Raw genomic sequence first — 23483 nt, 5'->3', positions numbered from 1 at the left:
ACTGTGTTCACTTGCACCCAGCTTGCTGTAATAATATAATTATGAAAACAACACCCAACCACCACAGTTCAGCTGTCACACAAATATGATCTGACTTTGAAAAACCTTGATATTTAATTATTGTATGGTTCCCCTGTTTTGAGTCAATATATCAAATTCAGTTTAAAGATAATTTGCGGAGGTTGACTGTCAGACTGTATCCATTTGACAATATATTTATCCCAAATGTTGCTCTATGTTTTCTAATGTGTACTCTGTTTCTCCAGATGAACATCTATGATGGTGTGACGTTCTCTGGGGAGATGCGGGAGATCCACAGAGACCAGGAGGATTCTGGGATGGTGTTTCCACAGGGTGCCTCAGTGCGGGTCCTGGGAGGATGGTAAGAGGATCTTTAGAGCAAATTAACTTATTTTAAGGTTGCTTACTCCTTAAACAGGAGGGATGCTCTTTATGAGGTTTTATATCAGTCTTTGAATGACCAACACTCTGGGCTTCCAGAAGTGGTTCTGTCGGACCAAGGCCTAGAGTTTGTTGAAGCAGGTAGTTGAAAATCTGTCAAACTTATATTAAGTCAACTGTAAAATAGCCCACTTGGATCAGAATGAGCCAGCCTTTCTGTAGTGTCATCCTCTGCTTTGGACTTATACCCAGGTCTCTTTGCCTTCCTGCCTTACTCATGCACTCTCATGGAAGAAGGGCCTTATTATCACTGAACATAAGGCTTAGGACTTTTAGCTTATGTCAGAACAGAACATCTTGTTTGAATTGGAATTGATTCCTCTGAGACCCCATAATGTTCCTTCCAACTGTGTTGGGGGGATTAATCTCCTGGGCTGGCAGTGACAGACAGTAATTGGGTAACTCATCGCTGTTTGCTCCCATTAAAAAGGCCTGTCAGCTAAACCACACAAACACTGCCATCACTGGGAATCAAGGCCTCGTCCAAATTTGAGTTCTTGAGTTCTTCTCCTTGGCGTCATCAGTAGTTGTTACTTTAAAGGTGAATGGGGATGTTATGAGCATTTTACATTCTCAAAATAAGTATTATCATGTATTCAATCAATCAGCAGAATAAACAACATTGGACAAATGACAAATACTTTGTCAGCGCACGTCCATATCACATGATAATCTTTACATCCTTATCAATAACATAAGGTACATTCAGAGTACATGCACAGACCTATGAAGCAACAATTGATGCTACACTAATTGATTCCACCATTACAAGTAAAACAAAAAACAGATGAATTAGAAAATAAACCACAAATAAAACCCACCCCATCACACAGCTCCCATCTGAGTGACCCTTTTGATTGAACTCCTCATAGCAAGAGATCTTACACTAACAGCTGCATTTGACCACTTTCTTAATGTTCTTACATTGGCACCATGAGAACGAGCAGTGGGCATTACAGATACTTAAATGTTTGGAGGGCCTAACTATGGATAGATGGAAGTCTATACTATTCCTAAAGAATCTCTCATACATCAATGTACTATCAGCTTCATATCGTATTACTACTGCAGTTCGAAAAATATGGTTCTTTTTTTAATATTTCATGATGAAAAAGCAAAAAAGTATTAATATATACTATACATAAGTTTAGTTGTTCATATTCATATAATGCTGCAGTAGGTTTAACTAATGCACATGACAGTAAGTCTTTGTGCCTCTCTGCCAGTGGCAAAGCAGGTTCACGTACAGAAGAGCCTGGTAGCTGTGTGGCTATGCTGTAACACTGCTCTCATATTGAATGGATGCAGAACGAGAAACGTTCAGTCTTGCGAACATGTTCTGGCGCTGTGTGCTTTTTGTCAAATTACTTAAGCAAGGGCAGGCTCGCTCGACTCTGCGTGGAAATGCTAGCGAAGGTTTGGTGCCTTACGCAATATCTCATGCTTTATGGATGGACCCACCTTCCATTTGTGTACTAGTGCGTTGGCTCAGCCCCCCTTTCAGAGCCCTAGACCTGTTGTATTATTTACACCAAACCAGCCTTTCCAAGCAAAAAGTGGGAAAAGCAAAGCAGCTTTCCAACAATTTGAGTAGGAGCTCTCTCCCCGTCGACCAGATGGGAGGAGAGAAAGGAAGCGAGTCACGTTGTAGCTGCATTGTTGTATTTGTGTGCGTTCTCCTCCGTCCAATTCTCAGGTTAACCGACCGACTTGGGTCCTATTGTTCCCTCTACGGTCCACAGAGGAACAAATGTAAAGGACCACTTAGAGTTGTTCCCCAAGCTAGTTTTGATTTGCAGTACAAGGGCTATTTTACAGGTTGACTTATTTAAGTTTGACAGATTTTCTAGTACATGCCTCAACAAACTCCTAGGCAGTGGTCTGACAGAACCACTTCTGGACACCCAGAGTGATGGTCATTCAAAAAATGTTGTATTCAGTTCAAGCTCATCAGTGATGGCGTGAGCCACAAAAAGACTCTCCTACATGCTAATTATGAGGGATTTGACTTTCTCGTAAGATGCTTCCTCCCTCCTTGGGCGTCATCCCCAGCAGCCTATCCTATTAGGAGATATTGATCTGTGTCTCTCATGGTGGATGTATAATCGGTAAAACCAGGCACTAAACCATTTAGGAGAGCCCTGGCTGAGTCAATATAGACAGACTCTTACCACTTCGATGCAGTTCCTGACCATCCACATAGATTATTTATGGAATATTGTCGACACACACACACACACAATAGTGTTGTTTACACTGCACATATCACACCGCTGTGTTATTTTCAGGATCTACAATATTTGTTGACTGTTGCCATGTTTATCCTCAGATAAAAGGCAGTATTCTGGCCAGGTCTCAGCAGGGATATTGAAGTATTGAAGCCCCCAACTGTGTGCTGTGGGCCTGTAGTTCAGGGGCATTAGTAAGCAGCTTTTAATATTTAAACAGAAAAAAAACATTGGTGAGAGCCAGATTGATTTACATTACTGTCAGCACAGTGCTGTAATCTTCTCTTCAACATGTAACTTTAATCATCAACTGTTATAGTTCATGTGTTGGGTGTGTGTGTGTGTGTGTGTGTGTGTGTGTACTTGTAGGGGGTCATTTTATTTTATGCATTATTATTTATTTATTGTCACCAAGGAGTAGGGAAGGTGGGGCCTGGTTTCCATGGCAATGCCCTTGCTCTGTTTGTGTGTGCTCTGTGCAGTCAGTTGGTGGCTGGCGTCTCTTTTTGTGCTGAGTGGGTGGGAGAGAAAAAAAGACAGAGAAAGAGTCTGTGTATGAGAGGGACGGAGAGATGGAAGTGGGTGCTCACACAGTGTGTTTGTGTCGTAGCTGGCTGTTATACCTGGAGCCGGGGTTCCGGGGCCCCGGGATGCTGCTGGAGGAAGGGGAGACAGTACTGAGCCACCAACCAGGTCAGCAGCAGGCCAGCCAGGGGACAGAGGTCAAGCCCACCACAATCACCATCGGCTCCATCAGAAGACTAGTGAAGGTTGGCATATTTATTACCATGACATTACAGTGCCATGCGCCATTAGTGATTTCCCTCCAACATTTCTATTGGGAGACTATGGTTCATTTATTTAGACCTACCAATTTAGACCTACCAGGGCTGACTATCACTCCCTCTCTGAGAAGCTTTAGAGGGCCAGGGTCTCTCTGACTATCTCTCTCTCTCTCTCTCTCTCTCTCTCTCTCTCTCTCATTCTCTCCTCTTTTTCTCTGACTTTGTCAGTCTCTTTGTTATCCTCTCTCTGGTCCCCCTTTTCTCTCAATTTCCCCCTCTATCTTCCCATTTCTCAGCCTTAATCATTATAATGGGGCCTGATAGAGAAGGATTGATAGAGCTGTGTGTAGTGGAATGTCTCCACATATTGAGAGAATGTTGTTGTGTCTCCTTCACCGTTCAGGATGACGGCACTCCAGAAATCCATCTGCTTCCAGCCGGAGTGCCAGGAGGAGCCACGGAACGTCTCAACTCGGAAGCAGACAGCTTGGGAACACGTGGTGGACCTATCCACCTCTCAAACCTGACTGTCAAGTCTGGCTGGTGAGGAGGCCTATCCTGTTAGTGGTAACTGTAACTGTAGAGGAACTCAATGCCATTGTCTGAGGGGGCGCTTCAGTAGCTACAGGCTATATAGACTGAAATAGGAAGCACTTACAATGCTAAAACAACAGGGGGAATGACTCATTGAGGAGATGTGTCCTTGCCAACCAACGTCCATATTGTTTCAACAGAATTTGGTTGGATTGTTCTCAGCTGAGTCATTGAGCTCCAGCTCTCTAGCATGCACCTGCTAGGAAGGGGCATTTCCTGCTTAAACTGTTATTTTCAGGTGTGTATATAAAGCACACACATTCGGTACAGGAATGTTTATGGGTGGTAATAGAAGTGACAGAATTAACACTTAAAATTAAGTTTCATAATGTCTCACTTCAGGGTGGAGGTAGTGAGGTAGTTAATGTGGTAACTCTTCAATAAAGACCATGTCACCAGACTCTGTAAAGTCTATTTACTAACACACCCATATTTACAGTTGAAGAAAGCCACAGTTAGGATTGGAATTTGACTGCCAAAGTATGATGCAATTAGGGATGCGACAAATGTACAGTTTTGCTTAACATTTAAACAGCCATTTCTTTATCGGTTTTCCGTTAAAACGATTAGAAAAATCACAAAATTACACCTCAATTCACAATGCAGAATAATGGACCTATTACATGTGTATGACCACTAGGGCCGGGCAAGGAAATTCTATTTACCACAGTCATATACCCTTGAAAGTGCCTCGGCTACGACATGTTTGTTTGGCTGTAAGGGTACACTACGGCTTTTTAAATGCCAACACGAAATCTTCTCTGGAGATAGTTTTAAAGCGACCACTGAACGGGTATTTGACTTGTCTGTGAAGGAATGCCACTTCTGAAGCGGGACTAATGTCCATCACTAGGTGACCAGAACTGTCAATCAAATAATCTTGAGCTGCCTGAATGCAGCCTGCGTGCAGACCACTGTCTCCTAAAAAAGTACTTTAAAGTTTGTTAAATACTGTGACTTACCAAGACATTTAGTAGAAAGAAAATACATCTTCCGCTAGGAATCGACTCCTAAGATTCAGAATTTTTGGAACGGAGGTGTCACGTTCTGACCTTAGTTTCTTTTTATGTCTTTGTGTTAGGTTGGTCAGGGCGTGAGTTTGGGTGGGTAGTCTATGTTCTGTTTTCTATGTTGTATTTCTATGTCTGGCATGATATGGTTCTCAATCAGAGGCAGCTGTCGATCGTTGTCTCTGATTGAGAATCATATTTAGGTAGCCTGTTTTCCCACTATGGGTTGTGGGTGTTTATTTTCTGTCTAGTGTCTGTTCACCTTACAGAACTGTTTCGTTTTTCTTATCGTTGTTATTTTGTGTAGTGTTCAGTTTGAAATTAAAATATGACGAACACTTACCACGCTGCATTTTGGTCCTCCTCTCCTTCCACCAACGAGAATCGTTACAGGAGGAGACTGATTTGTTTCTGTACTTTCGAAAACACAAACACTTGCATCTTTCATAGCGAGCTAGTGAGGAAAGGAGAGAGAGGGGAGGGCCACAGACAGTCAGAACCGTGCATTAGGCCCATCTGTCTACAATCAAAAGCTGGATCTCGCAATTTATTGGCTTGCAATGTCTTGCAATGTCTTGCCTATCATCAAAGAATAGGCTAGGATATTCTACACGCAACAGACTGAAGACTGAACACACACTCGTGTCATTGGCGAAGAGAAAGAGCAAGCGAGTCATCTGTACTGTGACTTAAATTTTGTGTGGAAAAAGATTGTTTTTCCGTTAGGGATTTTCCTTTGTTGTTCCATAGTAACAGGTTTTCAATAAAATATTTTTCTTCTCACAGAGAAGATGAGTGGTTTCTATTGTAGTGGAGATTAGTGACACTGACAGTATGACTGTGGACAAAGTATTTGTGTTTGATCAGGCATTCAACCATGCATACATTTCATGCAGAAAGCAATGAACTGAGCAGCCTCCATAAATGTGGTGCCACATGAATAGACAATGTTTACCTGTAAATTAAAAACAATATCAGCGACGCCCGATGCTTGTAACACAAGAGTCTGCTTAGCAAACAATTGAGATTAGATTACCTGGGCCTCTCATTGATAATGCCTTTGTCTTGTTTTTCCACCTTAGTTGGCTTGCCTACTGTAGCCCTGGTTTCCATGGGAACTATGCGGTTATGGAAGCAGGCGGCTCCACAACACCTGGCGTTGGTCATCCCCAGGTCACCACTGTGAGGTCACTGAGACCCCTCAGAATGGTAAGGGTTCACCACGGTGGCATCACTGAGGTGGCTGACACTGCTTGGTTGTGGTCGGGTTTGGGCCCAATTACATTTCAATGCTGTACACTCAGGAAAGGAGTTTATATTCGATTTTCAAATTGGCCCATAGGATTTCTTAAATTTAATGGGCTATGTCTCAAAGTCTCAGAAATATATACGTCTGGGCCTCATTTTCATCAAGGTTTGGTTTCATTATGTTCTGTGTCTTTCTGACAGAGTGGGCTCAGAGTGAGGAGACCTCTGGATCCTAAGGTAAGACATTATCAATATTGAAAGTACAGCATAAACCACTATCCCCTGCAGTAAACAGCCGATCTCATACAGTTAAATAATCACTTCAATTTGCACAATGATGATTAATGATAATGAAAGTAAATTAATTTAGAAAGTGCATGAGATATAGTTTTTTGTTTGTGTGTTTTTTTTTTTTAGATGTTGGTGTTCGAGCAGCCCCTCTTCCAGGGGCGGGGCAGAGAGCTGGGAGGCCACACCCCCAGTCTGGGAGCTGTGGCTGGGCTGAAGGGGGCGTCGTCGCTACGGGTCATTGGTGGAGTGTGAGTCCATGTCAATGCCCTCCCTCCTGTCTGCGCCTGCCTGTCATCCACAGCTGATGGAGACAGATGAGGACTCTCACTCATAGACTCAGATTAATGAACATCTTAGTTAAATGTCATTCCAATTTGTATGGAGAAAATAAGGTTCGGTTTGTTTGGGAATTCACATGCATTTGTGTTTTGTGAGTGAGTGAGGGACAGAGTTAGGGAGGGAGAAAGGAAGTGCATTCATGCCAAGCTGCATACTTACTCTGGAATGCTACCTCTACTGAGGTTTTTACAAGGTGTGTCATTCTGCTGCAAACAGTTTCACAATCTACTGGTCATGTGATTCCTCAGGAATGCTACCTCTACTGTCATATGGAGCAAATGTAGCTCACCTCCCTGTGCAAACATATGCCAAGTAGAACAGGAAGTGTGTGTGTGTGGTTGTGGTTGTGGGTGTGTGTGTGTGTGTGTGTGTGTGTGTGTGTGTGTGTGTGTGTGTGTGTGTGTGTGTGTGTGTGTGTGTGTGTGTGTGTGTGTGTGTGTGTGTGTGTGTGTGTGTGTGTGTGGGTGCGTGTGCGCACGCACGCATGCTTTGGTGTGGTGTTTGGTTACAGAGAGGGTTGGTACGCCTGACATCTGATAACATTTCAATTGTAACACCACAAAAAACCCAAACAATCACAATCAATCAAACAATAAATCAATCAAACATTCCTTAGCACTAACTCAAGTGGCACCGCTAAGACACTGTTATCAGCACCAACATATCATTGACACCCAGGCTCCTATTCAAGCTGTGTTGGTATAAGTGTGAGTAGTAGTAGGAGTATTTAGCTGTGGTTTGACCTGTGACCTTTGTGTTTGACAGATGGGTGGGCTACACTGGAGAGGACTTCACAGGACGGCAGTATTTACTGGAGGAGGGAGAATACAGTGACTGTGCAGATCTGGGTGGAGCCGATCACCCTCTGCTGCTTTCTTTCCGTTTCTTACAGGCAGTAAGTAACGGGATTTTAATAATATGGTTATTTACAGTGTATTCACTTATATGTGGCCTATGTGGGAATGTGTACCTGTGCAAATCCTGAAAGCGTACTCTTGATTTGAAAGAATGAGGGAAGTCAATGAAATGTGTTGCGGTCTGTGAGTGTGCCTGCGTGTGTGTGTGTGTGTGCTTGGCAGAGTCATTTGTCTGAAACCAGGCCAAATGTTTTATATTAACCATCGGTATGACCCAGTTGACACCCAGCAGACCTCCATTCCACTCCCTTTCCATCACCTCACCACTGTCTAAGTGTCTATTTTAGCCTCCTGATATCAGTCAGAAGCACTAGCTAGTAGAAATGCTCTAACAGCGAACTCCTGGCTAGGCTACGCTTCTAATAGGATTAAACAGGTAGAGTTAATTGCTAACTGTCTACCATACCACAGGTTCATTAGCATTCCAGTTTCCTCCACCCCTAGTGCCCTCTGGCTGTTAGCAGCACCACTCTTTTGATCAACTATACACTGTTGTGTAATCACCAGCCACCAGCAGCCATTCTGTAAAGCTCCCACTACGGATAGTGCTTACGGAATGAACTACCTGAGCTAAATGCAGCAGCTATGTAAATGCAGCAGCTATGTAAATGCAGCAGCTATGTAAATGCAGCAGCTATGTAAATGCAGCAGCTATGTAAATGCAGCTTGTAGAGTTTTTCAGTTTTAGGCTACTTGAACATGAAAGAACAAGAGAAAGGGAAACTTCATAGGATTTGGATAAAAGTGGTTTGTACAGTGGTGCTAGTTTCTATACAGTTAACCAGCCCACATTTCTTCATGTAAGCTCTGTTTTTGCACTAGGCTACATTAGTGTCAGAGTTGTTGTAGCTATTTTATAAAGCAGTCTTACTCAGTGAGCTCTTCTGCATGGTTCCCATTGTTAGGACTTCATAGAGCCTTCAGTCTCACTGCAGGAGGAAAGTGGCTCTCCTGGAGCCGGGAGAAGGGACATTTTGGATCTGGACGTCCCTGATCTGGAGAAGGATGGAGCCACTGAAAAGACCACCACCTTCTGTGTGGAGAGTGGAGTGTGAGTATCAATTAGAGGACCAAGGTTGGGGTCAATTCAGGAACTCTGAGCTTCACAGTTCTGTATGGGGTTTGACTGACAGCCGTTCTGAACTTGAGCACCGCATGCGACAAGAAGTTGCCCGCTACCCTCTCGCTAATTGGGAAACTTTTGCACATGTCTGAGTTAGGGAAATGCTGTAAATGAAGAGGACTCAATGTATTTTGAAAGATGAGATGTTGAGGATTATAATAAATACAGCTTTGATGTCATAAAAGGAAGCCAAACACCCGTGAGTCCAAATGTGCACTTCACATTTCCAAATCAGAAAACTCATGTCATATACACTGAGTGTACAAAACATTAGGAACACCTTCCTAATATTGAGTTGCACCCCCTTTTGCCCTCAGAACAGCCTCAAATTGTCAGGGCATGGACTCTACAAGGCTTCGAAAGCGTTCCACAGGGATGCTGGCCCATGTTGACTCCAATGCTTCTCACCGTTGTGTCAAGTTGGCTGGATGTCCTTTGGGTGGTGGACCATTCTTGATACACAAAGGAAACTGTTGAGCGTGAAAAACCCAGCAGCGTTGCTATTCTTGACACACTACTACCATACCCCATTCAATGGCACTTAAATATTTTGTCTTGCCCATTCGTCCACTGAATGGCACACATACACAATCCATGTCTCAAGGCTTAAAAATTATTCTTTAACCTGTCTCCTTCCCTTCATCTACACTGATTGAAGTGGATTAAACAAGTGACATCAATAAGGGATCATAGTAATAGCCTGGATTCATCTGATCGGTCTATTTCTTTTTTGTACACTCAGTGTACAGTGTCAAAGTTTATGATCACTATGTTTGATGTACAGTTACAAGATGACATAGGTTCATACCCTGGGTTGTTCTGAACTGAATGAGACAATGTTTGTTGATTGTGTGGAAAATTAGCAGCAGAACATGCACCTGAATGCATTCATGTCTCCTTTCTATGCACACCAAAATTACCATCTATTTCTCTGATTTGCCTTGTGAAACCTAACACTGTAAGGTCGTATTTTATAACATAGCTAGTCATGTTGGCAATAGAACAAGCATTCAAATGTTGCCCACCTGACCCAGATTGAGATTTAAAATGGGACGTTTTGGATTGCGTTAACAGCAATAGTAATTGTGTGATGGCGGGGATGCAGGGTTGTGTTCCAAACAAAACAACTATAAGTGTGCTTGTTTTAGTTCCTCAACAGCACAGCTAGGAGAGCTCACAAAAACACCTTATAGCTGAAGACTTCTTTGTCATAAAACTGCATTAAAATTTCATAGGAACTGTGCACACTTTGGAGAGGTGTGTATTCACTTGGAGACACCAGTTAGTCCTCTCACTCAAACCTTGTATTTTTTTTGTCTTATGTTGCACCTACCCCAAATTTCCCACGAATATTCTTATGATGTTACTGAATGTATACAGAGTGTTTTCAGATTTTGTTAACAACAAATGCTGCGAAAATTACAGTAAATGTAAAATGCACATAAATCAGCAATGTAATGTTTGCATTCTGTCTTGTCAGGTGAACTGTTGTCCTCAACTTTGGTCTAATAATTTTCCCATGATCTCCAAACTGTTCCCTTTCAATTGCTACAATGTTTATGCATATGCTTTTCATATTTCTTCTGTAAGAAATATAGGCCAATTCCATATAGGCCAATTCCCACGAGTGTAAAGGGTTAAATGGAAATCACCACAACTTTGCAGAAGACCAGTTATAATAACATCTTAATAGAGGTGCATCCCACCTATTATTGCAAAGCTACCATTCATTTACCAAAGTTACCAGAAACGTCTGTAATTTTAGTAATTAACAGGTAATCTATGGTAACTTTGGTAATTTTATCTTGAATAACTTGTATTCATATAGTACTAATTTTTTTAATATTTGTCCATATTGTCCATTAGTTTCTAGTGGATAGACCATATTGTTAAAGATAATGAATTAAAAAAGTATCTAATCAACAAAGGTATTATTTTAAATTAACTCTGCATCTCTTCCAACTATTGACTTTTTTCACCACAGCCACCAGTTTGGCACCAAAACATTTACAACAAAGATATAGTCAAATAAATAAGTGTTTTAAAAAATATATAAAGGATATTTCATGCTGAAACCCTCATATTAAACCCCAATGATATTCACTAAGTTGATGGTTTAAGTACCCAAAGAGGCCACTAGATGTCATCTGTTAAAATTCAAAAGAAACTTGAAAGTTACCAAAATTCTGGTAGTTTTCCATAATATACCCTCCCTTTGAAACCCTAATCCCAACAAACTAAAGTTCACATAGTTTCACATGACTTTGTTATTCACTATTCACTGTGCCTCTGTGGTGCTGATGGTCTCTGGGCTGGTCTGTGTTTCAGATGGGTGGTGTACAGCGAGAAATGCTTCAGTGGAGAGCAGTGCATACTGGAGAAAGGCAAACATCCTGCCACTCTGCACTGGTGTGGCAACCATGTAGCAGCCAAGTCTATCCGACCCATACGATTGGTGAGCTCCATATCGTAGCCTATTAGATGAATAGATCATAAGACTGACATAAGAGTGACAAAGGCGTGACATGCAGATGAAATCCCTCCTATGTCTCTTCTTTGTAGCTCTGTGGCTCTCTGAAAATATATGGTATAGATGTTGGAAAATATGACTTGGGAAAATATGTCAAAACACTTTTATTATTACAGCAGGACCTTTATGGCACCAGAGAACCAAAGTTCATGGTATGTATATATCATTACACAACATTATTTTCACCTGTAAAAAAGAGACTAGGGAAAGAGGCTATCTGAGAATTGATACCCAGCCGTGAAGTGTGTACTAAGTTGTACTTTTGTGTCTCCAGCTGTGGGCCTACAGCCAGCCCCACTACAGGGGAGTGAGTGAAGGGTACGAGGGTGAGGCAGGGCACTGTGGCTCTGCCTCCCCCATGTCCTTCAGAGTCATCAGGGGAAGGTGAGTACTGGAGGACTACTATTTGATCTGTATTGATGCTAGAGGTGGAGTTATGTCCCCTTTTACGATTATGTTATATAAATCCAAACAGTTATTATTAAGGGTCAATGCAAATTTTTACTTATAGGTTGCTAATTATGGATTGTCAGTATTCTACTGTAGGTATGCCACAGTGTATCTTTAATTGTAGTTGCCATAGGAGGCATTGAACAATGTCTGTGATGCTTATTGTCTTACGCTCACTGCTCTTCTTGCCCCGTCCAGCTGGCTGCTTTTTGATGAGGAGGGTTGCTGTGGAAACCAGTACGTCCTGGGAGAGGGCCTTTATCCCGACCTCATTTCCTGTGGCTGTGTGGCCACTTCTGTCAGATCACTGAGGCCCATTCCCTATGTGAGTGTACCTGGCATGACCTCAGCCCATTTACTGCTATCTTTAGGTAGCACAACAAGCTAGATGAGACATGTGAGCACACATTCAGTTTTAACAGTATTATATGCCATGATAAATAGATGGTGATAAATACACTATATATACAAAAGTATGTGAACACTCCTTCAAATTAGTGGATTCTGCTATTTCAGCCACACCCATTGCTGACAGGTATATCAAATCGAGCACACAGCCATGCAATCTCCATAGACAAACATTGTCAGTTGAATGGCCTTACTGAAGAGCTCAGTGACTTTCAAAGTAGCACCGTCAAAGGATGCCACATTTCCAGGAGAACGCTACCTGCTCCAATGCATAGTGCCCACTGTAAAGTTTGGTGGAGGACAAATAATGGTCTGGGGCTGTTTTTCATGGTTCGAGCTAGGCCCCTTAGTTCCAGTGAAGGGAAATCTTAACGGTACAGCACACAATGACATAGATGATTCTGTGCTTCCAACTTTGTGGCAACAGTTTTGGTACGTACGGCTCTTTCCTATTTCAGCATGACAATGCCCCATGCACAAAGCGAGGTCCATACAGAAATGGTTTGTTGAGATCAGTGTGGAAGAACTTGACTGGCCTGCACAGAGTCTTGACCTCAATCCCATCAAACACCTTTGGGATGAATTGGAACGCAGACTGCGAGCCAGGCCTAATCGCTCAACATCAGTGCCCGACCTCACTAATGCTCTTGTGGCTGAATGGTAGCAAGTCCCCGCAGCAATGTTCCAACATCTAGTGGAAAGCCTTCCCAGAAGAGTGGAGGCTGTTCTAGCAGCAAAAGGGGGGTGGGGGGGGCAACTCCATATTAATGCCCATGATTTTGGAATGAGATATACGACAAGCCGGTGTCCATATACTTTTGGTAATGTAGTGTAGATTAATGTAGTTTCCGTTCAGCCACCATTGGAGCGTCACAAATGACAACCTTTTCCCCATAATGTCCTACTTTTGTCCTAGTCTTAGTATGACTCCAGCCAAAGGGTGTGGACTGCTTTACAAATATAGGTATAAAGGATGTATTGTGTATTTTGCCCTAATATAGTTCAATACAGGCACTTATTGAAAAAGGACAGAACATAAATAAAGTAAATCCAATGGCATTCTCATCTAAGATGGCTCCCTTCCCTTCCTGTTACCTCTGTAGAGTTTCTCCGACCCGTCCATCAGCCTGTTTTCCCTGGGTTCCTTTGAGGGCCTCAAGATGGTTGTTGTGACACCCACAGAGCACATGAAGGACTTCTTCACCCAGTCTCTGCAGGTCCACAGTGGACTGTGAGTAGAGAGATAGCCTGTCATCTCTTATGTCACTGAACAGCTAACATTACTGCCAGACACTCTACATAGAGAAGGAACTTAGGTTTCTTTGGCCTCAGACATGTGTCATGTTCAGTAAGAAAACAAGTGACACAGGGAGGTACTACCTGATACTACCTGAACTTGTCCAATAAGAAGGCTAATTTTTGTTTTCTGTTTTAAGATGTTTCTCTGCGTTGCGCCGTAATGAATATGGCCCTGTTTCAGCTGAATGTGTGTGTCTTTGGCAGGTGGGTGGTGTATGAATACAGTAACTATAAGGGCTGTCAGATGCTGCTGCAGCCAGGGGAGCTTCCTGTGTGGGGAGAGCACAGTGGCTGGGACACCATTGGCTCCTTACGGCCCCTCAAACAGGTAAAACACACACACAAAATTGACAATCACTCTAATCACTCTAAGTATCATTTCCCATCTAGTACATTTGGTTCTTTGGAAGTTGTGGGTATGTTTTTCATTTCCCATTGGTTCTGGGAAAAAGCTATATGTTTCCTGATCTGTAAAACTGAAGGTTTTTTAAACGTTCTGAGAATGGAAGTGAAAATGTTGCCTGTTCTGAGAACATGCATTTTTATGCAGCAGGGATTTTCTGAGAACATTTTACTGTAGTTCCCTGAAAGTTTTCCTGGGAAGTTTTATTAACATTTTGTGAATGAAAATTATAGGTTATTTTGAGGTTTTGGAATAACTTCCTTAAAACTTTCAGTGAATGTTTCAATAAGACTTTTAATAACACTGCGAACTTAGTTTGGGTTAACTGTTTTGAAATCCAAACACATATAGGACACAGGAAAATTTATTTGTATAGGCATTAATCATGCAAACAGATGTATTTTTTACTGTGGCACAGCGTCAGTGAGATTCGAACCTACAGTGCCTTCAGAAAGTATTCACACCCCTTTACTTTTTCCACATTTTATTGTTACAAAGTGGGATTAAAATGGATTTAATTGTGTTTTTTTTGTCAATGATCTACACAAAATACTCTAATGTCAAAGTGGAAGAAAAATGCTAACATTTGTAAAAAAAAATATATATAAACTCAGCAAAAAAAAGAAACGTCCCTTTTTCAGGACCCTGTCTTTCAAAGATAATTCGTAAAAATTCAAACAACTTCACAGATCTTCATTGTAAAGGGTTTAAACACTGTTTCCCATGCTTGTTCAATGAATCATAAACAATTAATGAACATGCACCTGTGGAACGGTCGTTAAGACACTAACAGTTTACAGATGGTAGGCAATTAAGGTCACAGTTATGAAAACTTAGGACACTAAAGAGGCCTTTCTACTGACTCTGAAAAACACCAAAAGAAAGATGCCCAGGGTCCCTGCTCATCTGCGTGAACGTGCCTTAGGCATGCTGCAAGGAGGCATGAGGACTGCAGATGTGGCCAGGACAATAAATTGCAATGTCCGTACTGTGAGACGCCAAAGACAGCGCTACAGGAAGACAGGACGGACAGCTGATCGTCCTCGCAGTGGCAGACCACGTTTAACAACACCTGCACAGAATCGGTACATCCGAACATCACACTTGCGGGACAGGTACAGGATGGCAAAAACAACTGCCAGAGTTACACCAGGAACGCACAATCCCTCCATCAGTGCTCAGACTGTCTGCAATAGGCTGAGAGAGGCTGGACTTAGGGCTTGTAGGCCTGTTGTAAGGCAGGTCCTCACCAGACATCACCGGCAACAACGTCGCCTATGGGCACAAAACCACCGTCGCTGGACCAGACAGGACTGGCAAAAAGTGCTCTTCACTGACGAGTCGCAGTTTTGTCTCACCAGGGGTGATGGTCGGATTTGCATTTATCGTTGAAGGAATGAGCGTTACACTGAGGCCTGTACTCTGTACCGGGATCGATTTGGAGGTGGAGGGTCCGTCATGGTCTGGGGTGGAGTGTCACAGCATCATCTGACTGAGCTTGTTGTCACTGCAGGCAATCTCAATGCTATGCATTACAGGGAAGACATCCTCCTCCCTCATGTGGTACCCTTCCTGCAGGCTCATCCTGACATGACCCTCCAGTACGACAATGCCAGCAGCCATACTGCTCGTTCTGTGCGTGATTTCCTGCAAGACAGGAATGTCAGTGTTCTGCCATGGCCAGCGAAGAGCCCGGATCTCAATCCCATTGAACACGTCTGTGATCTGTTGGATCGGAGGGTGAGGGCTAGGGCCATTCCCCCCAGAAATGTCAGGGAACTTGCAGGTGCCTTGATGGAAGAGTGGGGTAGCATCTCACAGCAAGAACTGGCAAATCTGGTGCAGTCCATGAGGAGGAGATGCACTGCAGTACTTAATGCAGCTGGTGGCCACACCAGATACTGACTGTTACTTTTGACTTTGACCCCCCCTTTGTTCAGGGACACATTATTCCATTTCTGTTAGTCACATGTCTGTGGAACTTGTTCAGTTTATGTCTCAGTTGTTGAATCTTGTTATGTTCATACAAATATTTACACATGTTAAGTTTGCTGAAAATAAACGCAGTTGACAGTGAGAGGACATTTCTTTTTTTGCTGATTCCTCATTCCAAGTTTTTTTTTGCTGATTCCTCATTCCAAGGTTTTTCTTTATTTTTTACTATTTTCTACATTGTAGAATAATAGTGAAGACATCAAAACTTTGAAATAACACATGGAATCATGTAGTAACCAAAAATGTGTTCAACAAATCAAAACATATTTTTTATTTGAGATTCTTCAAATAGCCACCCTTTGCCTTGATGACAGCTTTGCACACTCTTGAGATTTTCTCAACCAGCTTCACATGGAATGCTTTTCCAACAGTCTTGATGGAGTTCCCACAAATGCTGAGCACTTGTTGGCTGCTTTTCCTTCACTCTGCGGTCCGACTCATCCCAAATCATCTCAATTTGGTTGAGGTCGGGGGATAGTGGAGGCCAGGTCATCTGATGCAGCACTCCATCACTCTCCTTCTTGGTCAAATAGCCCTTACACAGCCTGGAGGTGTGTTTTGGGTCATTGTCCTGTTGAAAAACAATTGTTGTCCCACTAAGCCCAAACCAGTTGGGATGGCATATCGCTGCAGAATGCTGTGGTAGCCATGCTGGTTAAGCGTGCCTCTAATTCTAAATAAATCACAGACAGTGTCACCAGAAAAGCACTCCCACACCATCACACCTCCTCCATGCTTTACGGTGGGAAATACAAATGTGGAGATCATCCGTTCACCCACACCGCGTCTCACAAAGACATGGCCGTTGTAACCAAAAATCTCCAATTTGGACTCCAGACCAAAGGACAAATTTCCACCGGTCTAATGTCCATTGCTCGTGTTTCTTAGCCCAAGCAAGTCTCTTCTTCTTATTGGTGTCCTTTAGTAGTTGTTTCTTTGCAGCAATTTGAAATATCTGAGGCTGGTAACTCTAATGAACTTATCCTCTGCAGCAGAGGTAACTCTCTGAATTTTCAATTCTTGTGGCGGTTCTCACGAGATCCAGTTTCATCAAATCAAATTTTACTGGTCACATACACATGGTGAGCAGATGTTATTGCGAGTGTAGCGAAATGCTTATGTTTCTAGATCCAACAGTGCAGCAGTATCTAACAGGTAATATCAAACCATTTCAAAACAAAACCTAATACACACAATCTAGTAAAGGAATGGGATAAGAATATATATTATAAAATATATGGATGATCAGTGACAGAGCGGCTGAGATACTATAGATAGAATAGATAGTGTAGGATACAGTATACAGTATATACATATGAGATAAGTAATGCGAGATATGTAAACATTATTCAAGTGGCATTATTAAAGTGACTAGTGTTCCATATATTAAAGTGGCCAATGATATCAAGTCTGTAGGTAGGCAGTCGCCTCTCTGTGCTAGTGATGACTGTTTAACATTCTGATGGCCTTGGGATAGAAGCTGTTTTTCATTCTCTCTGTCCCAGCTTTGATGCACCTGTACAGACCTCGCCTGGATAGAAGCAGGGTGAACAGGCAGTGGCTCTGGCGGTTATTGTCCTTGATCTTTTTTGCCTTCCTGTGACATCGGGTGTTGCAGGTGTCCTGGAGGGCAGGTAGTTTGCCCCCAGTGATGCGTTGTGCAGACCGCACCACCCTCTGTAGAGCCCTACGGTTATGGGCGGTGCAGTTGCCGTACCAGGCGGGGATACAGCCCGACAGGATGCAAACTTGATGATTGAGTTGTAGGCGTGCATGGCCACGCAGTCATGGGTGAACAGGGAGTACATGAGGGGGCTGAGAACGCACTCTTGTGGGGCCCCAGTGTTGAGGATCAGCGGAGTGGAGATGTTGTTTCCTACCTTCACCACCTGGGGGTGGTCCGTGAGGAAGTCCAGGACCCAGTTGCACAGGGCGGGGTCAAGACCCAGGGCCTCAAGCTTAATGATGAGTTTGGAGGGTACTATGGTGTTGAATGCTGCAAAATCTGGACCCCTACAAATCAGCTGGGCTAGACAATCTGGACCCTCTCTTTCTAAAATTATCCGCCGAAATTGTTGCAACCCCTATTACTAGCCTATTCAACCTCTCTTTCGAATCGACTGAGATCCCCAAAGATTGGAAAGCTGCCGCGGTCATCCCCCTCTTCAAAGGGGGAGACACTCTAGACCCAAACTGCTACAGACCTATATCTACCCTGCCTTTCTAAGGTCTTCGAAAGCCAAGTTAACAAACAGATCACCGAACATTTCGAATCCCACCGTACCTTCTCCGCTATGCAGTCTGGTTTCTGAGCTGGTCATGGGTGCACCTCAGCCACGCTCAAGGTCCTAAACGATATCATAACCGCCATCGATAAGAGACAACACTGTGCAGCTGTATTCATAGACCTGGCCAAAGCTTTTGACTCTGTCAATCACCACATTCTTATCCGCAGACTCAACAGCCTTGGTTTCTCAAATGACTGCCTCGCCTGGTTAAACAACTACTTCTCAGACAGAGTTCAGTGTGTCAAATCGGAGGGCCTGTTGTCCGGACCTCTGGCAGTCTCTATGGGGGTGCCACAGGGTTCAATTCTCGGGCCGACTCTTTTCTCTGTATACACCAATGATGTCGCTCTTGCTGCTGGTGATTCTCTGATCCACCTCTATGCAGACAACACCATTCTGTATACTTCTGGCCCTTCTTTGGACACTGTGTTAACTAACCTCCAGACGAGCTTCAATGCCATATAACTCACCTTCCGTGGCCTCCAACTGCTCTTAAATGCAAGTAAAACTAAATGCATGCTCTTCAACCGATCGCTGCCCACACCTGCCCGCCCGTCCAGCATCACTATGGACGGTTCTGACTTAGAATATGTGGACAACTACAAATACCTAGGTGTCTGGTTAGACTGTAAACTCTCCTTCCAGACGCACATTAACCTGTCTGGGAACGGGGTTCCGCTAGCGCCAACAGCCAATGAAATTGCGCCAAATTCAATCAACAGAAATCTCATAATTCAAATTTCTCAAACATACAAGTATTAGACACCATTTTAAAGATAAACTTCTCGTTAATCCAACCACGGTGTCCGATTTCAAATAGGCTTTTCGGCAGAACATATCATTATGTTAGGTCAGCAACTAGTCACAGAAAGCATACAGCCATTTTCCAACCAAAGAGAGGAGTCACAGAAAGCAGAAAAAGAGATAAAATGAATCACTAACCTTTGATATTCTTCATCAGATGACACTCCCGGGACAACATGTCGCACAATACATATATGTTTTGTTCGATCAAGTTCATATTTATATCCAAAAACCTCAGTTTACATTTGGCTTTGCCTCCAAAACATCCCGTGAATTTGCACAGAGCCACATCAATTTACAGAAATACTCATAATAAACATTGATAAATGATACAAGTGTTATTCACAGAATTAAAGATATACTTCTCCTTAATGCAACCGCTGTGTCAGATTTCAAAAAAACTTTACGGAAAAAGCAAACCATGCAATAATCTGAGTACGGCACTCAGACAATAAATCAAGCCAAACAGATATCCGCCATGTTGGAGTCAACAGAAGTCAGAAATAGCATTATAAATATTCACTTACCTTTGATGATCTTCATCAGAATGCACTCCCAGGAATCCCAGTTCCACAATAAATGTTTGATTTGTTCGATAAAGTTCATCTTTATGTCCAAATACCTCCTTTTTGTTCGCGCGTTTAGCCCAGTAATCCAAATTCATGACGCGCGATGACTAGGTGCAGACAAAAAGTCAAAAGGTTCCGTTACAGTCCGTAGAAACATGTCAAATGAAGTATAGAATCAATCTTTAAGATGTTTTTAACATACATCTTCAATAATGTTCAAACCGGAGAATTCCTTTGTCTTCAGAAATGCAATGGAACTCAAGTTAACTCTCACGTGAATGCGCATGGTCAGCTCATGGCACTCTGGGAGAGACCTTACCCAATCACCTCTCATTCGCCCCCACTTATCAGTAGAAGCATCAAACAAAGTTCTAAAGACTGTTGACATCTAGTGGAAGCCTTAGGAAGTACAATATGACCCCATAGACACTGTGTATTTGACAGGCCAAGAGTTGAAAAACTACAAACCTCAGATATCCCACTTCCTGGTTGGATTTTTCTCAGGTTTTCGCCTGCCATATGAGTTATGTTATACTCACAGACATCATTCAAACAGTTTTAGAAACTTCAGAGTGTTTTCTATCCAAATCTACTAATAATATGCATATATTAGCAACTGGGACTGAGTAGCAGGCAGTTTACTCTGGGCACGCTTTTCATCCAAACGTGAAAATGCTGCCCCCTAGCCCAAACAGGTTAAGCATCTCCAATCCAGAATTAAATCTAGAATCGGCTTCCTATTTCACAACAAAGCATCCTTCACTCATGCTGCCAAACATACCTTCGTAAAACTGACTATCCTACCAATCCTTGACTTCGGCAATGTCATTTACAAAATAGCCTCCAACACTCTACTCAGCAAATTGGATGCAGTCTATCACAGTGCCATCCGTTTTGGCACCAAAGCCCCATATACCACCCACCACTGCGACCTGTATGCTCTCGTCAGCTGGCCCTCACTACATATTCGTCGCCAAATCCACTGGGTCCAGGTCATCTCTAAGTCTTTGCTAGGTAAAGCCCCGCCTTATCTCAGCTCACTGGTCACCATAGCAGCACCCACTCGTAGCACGCGGTCCAGCAGGTATATTTCACTGGTCATCCCCAAAGCCAATTCCTACTTTGGCCGCCTTTCCTTCCAGTTCTCTGCTGCCAATGACTGGAACAAACTGCAAAAATCACTGAAGCTGGAGACTCATATCTCCCTCACTAACTTTAAGCACCAGCTGTCAGAGTAGCTCACAGATCACTGCACCTGTACATAGCCCATCTGTAAATAGCTCATCCAACTACCTCATCCCCATACTGTTATTTATTTGATTTATTTTGCTCCTTTGCACCCCAGTATATCTACTTGCACACTCATCTTCTGCTGAGTGTGATCTATCAGTCCAGTGTTTAATTGCTATATTGTAATTATTTTGCCACTATGGCCTATTTATTGCCTCTATATAGACTTGTTCTATTATATTATTGACTGTATGTTTGTTCTTTCCATGTGTAACTCTGTGTTGTTGTTTGTGTCACACTGCTTTGCTTTATCTTGGCCAGGTCGCAGTTGTAAATGAGAACTTGTTCTCAACTAGCCTACCTGGTTAAATAAAGGTGAAATTAAAAAAATATTTAAAAAATGCTGAGCTGTAGTCAATGAACAGCATTCTTACATAGGTATTCCTCTTGTCCAGATGGGATAGGGCAGTGTGATGGCGATTGCATCGTCTGTGGACCTATTGGGGCGGTAAGCAAATTGAAGTGGGTCTAGGGTGACAGGTAGGGTGGAGGTGATATAATCCTTGACTCGTCTCTCAAAGCACTTCATGATGACAGAAGTGAGTGCTATGGGGCTCTGGGCCGGCAGCCTTGCTAGGGTTAACACGTTAACATGTTTTACTCACGTCGGCCACGGAGAAGAAGAGCCCACAGTCTTTGGTAGCCGGCCGCGTTGGTGGCACTGTGTTTGCCTCAAAGCTTGCAAAGAAGTTGTTTAATTTGTCTGGAAGCAAGACTTTGATGTCTGCGACAGAGCTGGTTTTCTTTTTGAAATCCGTGATTGTCTGTAGACCCTGCCACATAAGTCTCGTGTTTGAGCCGTTGAATTGTGACTCCACTTTCTCTATACTGACACTTTGCTTATTTGATTGCCTTACGGAGGGAATAACTAGACTGTTTGTATTCGGCCATATTCCCAGTTGCCTTGCCATGATTAAATGCAGTGGTATGTGCTTTCATCATAACGCTTGATGGTTTTTGTGACTGCACTTGAAGAAACTTTCAAAGTTCTTGAAATTTTCCATATTGACTGACCTTCATGTCTTAACTTATCTTGGTTAGGGGGCAGCATTCAGAATTTTGGATGAAAAGCATGCCCAAATTAAACTGCCAGCTACTCATCCCCAGAAGATAAGATATGCATATTATTAGTAGATTTGGATAGAAAACACTCTGAAGATTCTAAAACTGTTTGAATCATGTCTGTGAGTATAACAGAACTTATTTAGCAGGCGAAACCCCGAGGACAAACCATTCAGACTTTTTCTTTTTGAGGTCACTCTCTTTTCAATGGGTTTTCATTGGGAAACCAGATTTCTAAGGGACCTTCTTGCAGTTCCTACCGCTTCCACTGGATGTCAACAGTTTAGAAATTGGTTGAGGTTATTCCTTTGTGTAATGAAGAAGTACGGCCATCTTGAAGGAGGGTCACTCGAAGTGTCCTGTTTGTTAGAAGCGCATGACCAGAAAGCTAGCTAAAGTTGGTTTTAATCCTGTATTGAACACAGATCATCCCGTCTTCAATTTGATAAATTATTTACGTTAAAAAATACCTAAAGTTGTATTACAAAAGTAGTTTGACATTTTTTGGCTAAGTTTACAGGTAACCTTTGAGATATTTTGTAGTCATGTTTCACAAGTTGGAACCGGTGTTTTTCTGGATCAAACGCGCCAAATAAGTGGACATTTTGTATATATATCGACGGAATTAATCGAACAAAAGGACCATTTGTGATGTTTATGGGACATATTGGAGTGCCAACAACAGAAGCTCGTCAAAGGTAAGGCATGAATTATATTTTTATTTCTGCGTTTTGTGTCGCGCCTGCAGGGTTGAAATATGCTTCTCTCTCTTTGTTTACAATGGTGCTATCCTCAGATAATAGCATCGTTTGCTTTCGCCGAAAAGCCTATTTGAATTCTGACATGTTGGCTGGATTCACAACCAGTGTAGCTTTAATTTGGTATCTTTCATGTGTGATTTAATGAAATTAATGTTTGATTTTTATAGTAATTTTTATAGTAATTAATTTGAATTTGGCGGTCTGCATTTTCTCTGTCTTTTTGCCAAGTGAGACAGTAGCGTCCCGCCTAAACTCAGATTTTTGGATATAAATATGAACTTTACCGAACAAAACATACATGTATTGTGTAACATGAAGTCCTATGAGTGTCATCTGATGAAGATCATCAAAGGTTAGTGATTAATTTTATCTCTATTTCTGCTTTTTGTTACTCCTCTCTTTGGCTGGAAATGGCTGTGTTTTTCCGTGACTTGGCTCTAACCTAACATAATCGTTTGGTGTGCTTTCGTAGTAAAACCTTTTTCGGACACTTTGGCTGGATTTACAACAAGTGTATCTTTAAAATGGTGTAAAATACTTGTATGTTTGAGGAATTTAAATTATGGGATTTCTGTTGTTTTGAATTTAGCGCCCTGCAGTTTCACTGGCTGTTGACGAGGTGGGACG

At 42.5% G+C, this 23483-nt stretch overlaps 1 protein-coding gene across 1 annotated transcript in view; it reads left to right on the top strand.

The window, feature by feature from the left end:
- The window catches only part of LOC120056997, a 101860-nt gene that overhangs the window by 72109 nt on the left and 6268 nt on the right, over nucleotides 1–23483 (top strand). The window contains exons 6-19 of the mRNA XM_039005330.1: nucleotides 267–382; nucleotides 3301–3460; nucleotides 3879–4018; nucleotides 6162–6288; nucleotides 6529–6564; nucleotides 6745–6866; nucleotides 7723–7852; nucleotides 8780–8925; nucleotides 11326–11452; nucleotides 11644–11679; nucleotides 11802–11911; nucleotides 12176–12302; nucleotides 13489–13616; nucleotides 13889–14012. Coding sequence (XP_038861258.1) covers nucleotides 267–382; nucleotides 3301–3460; nucleotides 3879–4018; nucleotides 6162–6288; nucleotides 6529–6564; nucleotides 6745–6866; nucleotides 7723–7852; nucleotides 8780–8925; nucleotides 11326–11452; nucleotides 11644–11679; nucleotides 11802–11911; nucleotides 12176–12302; nucleotides 13489–13616; nucleotides 13889–14012 — 1629 coding nt within the window. The remainder of the gene's footprint in view (nucleotides 1–266; nucleotides 383–3300; nucleotides 3461–3878; nucleotides 4019–6161; nucleotides 6289–6528; nucleotides 6565–6744; nucleotides 6867–7722; nucleotides 7853–8779; nucleotides 8926–11325; nucleotides 11453–11643; nucleotides 11680–11801; nucleotides 11912–12175; nucleotides 12303–13488; nucleotides 13617–13888; nucleotides 14013–23483) is intronic.

Source organism: Salvelinus namaycush, chromosome 12 (assembly GCF_016432855.1).
Source record: "Salvelinus namaycush isolate Seneca chromosome 12, SaNama_1.0, whole genome shotgun sequence".
In the NCBI taxonomy this organism is placed as follows: domain Eukaryota; kingdom Metazoa; phylum Chordata; class Actinopteri; order Salmoniformes; family Salmonidae; genus Salvelinus; species Salvelinus namaycush.
The sequence above is the reverse complement of the archived record's forward strand: the minus strand, read 5'-3'. Positions and strand labels throughout refer to the sequence as shown.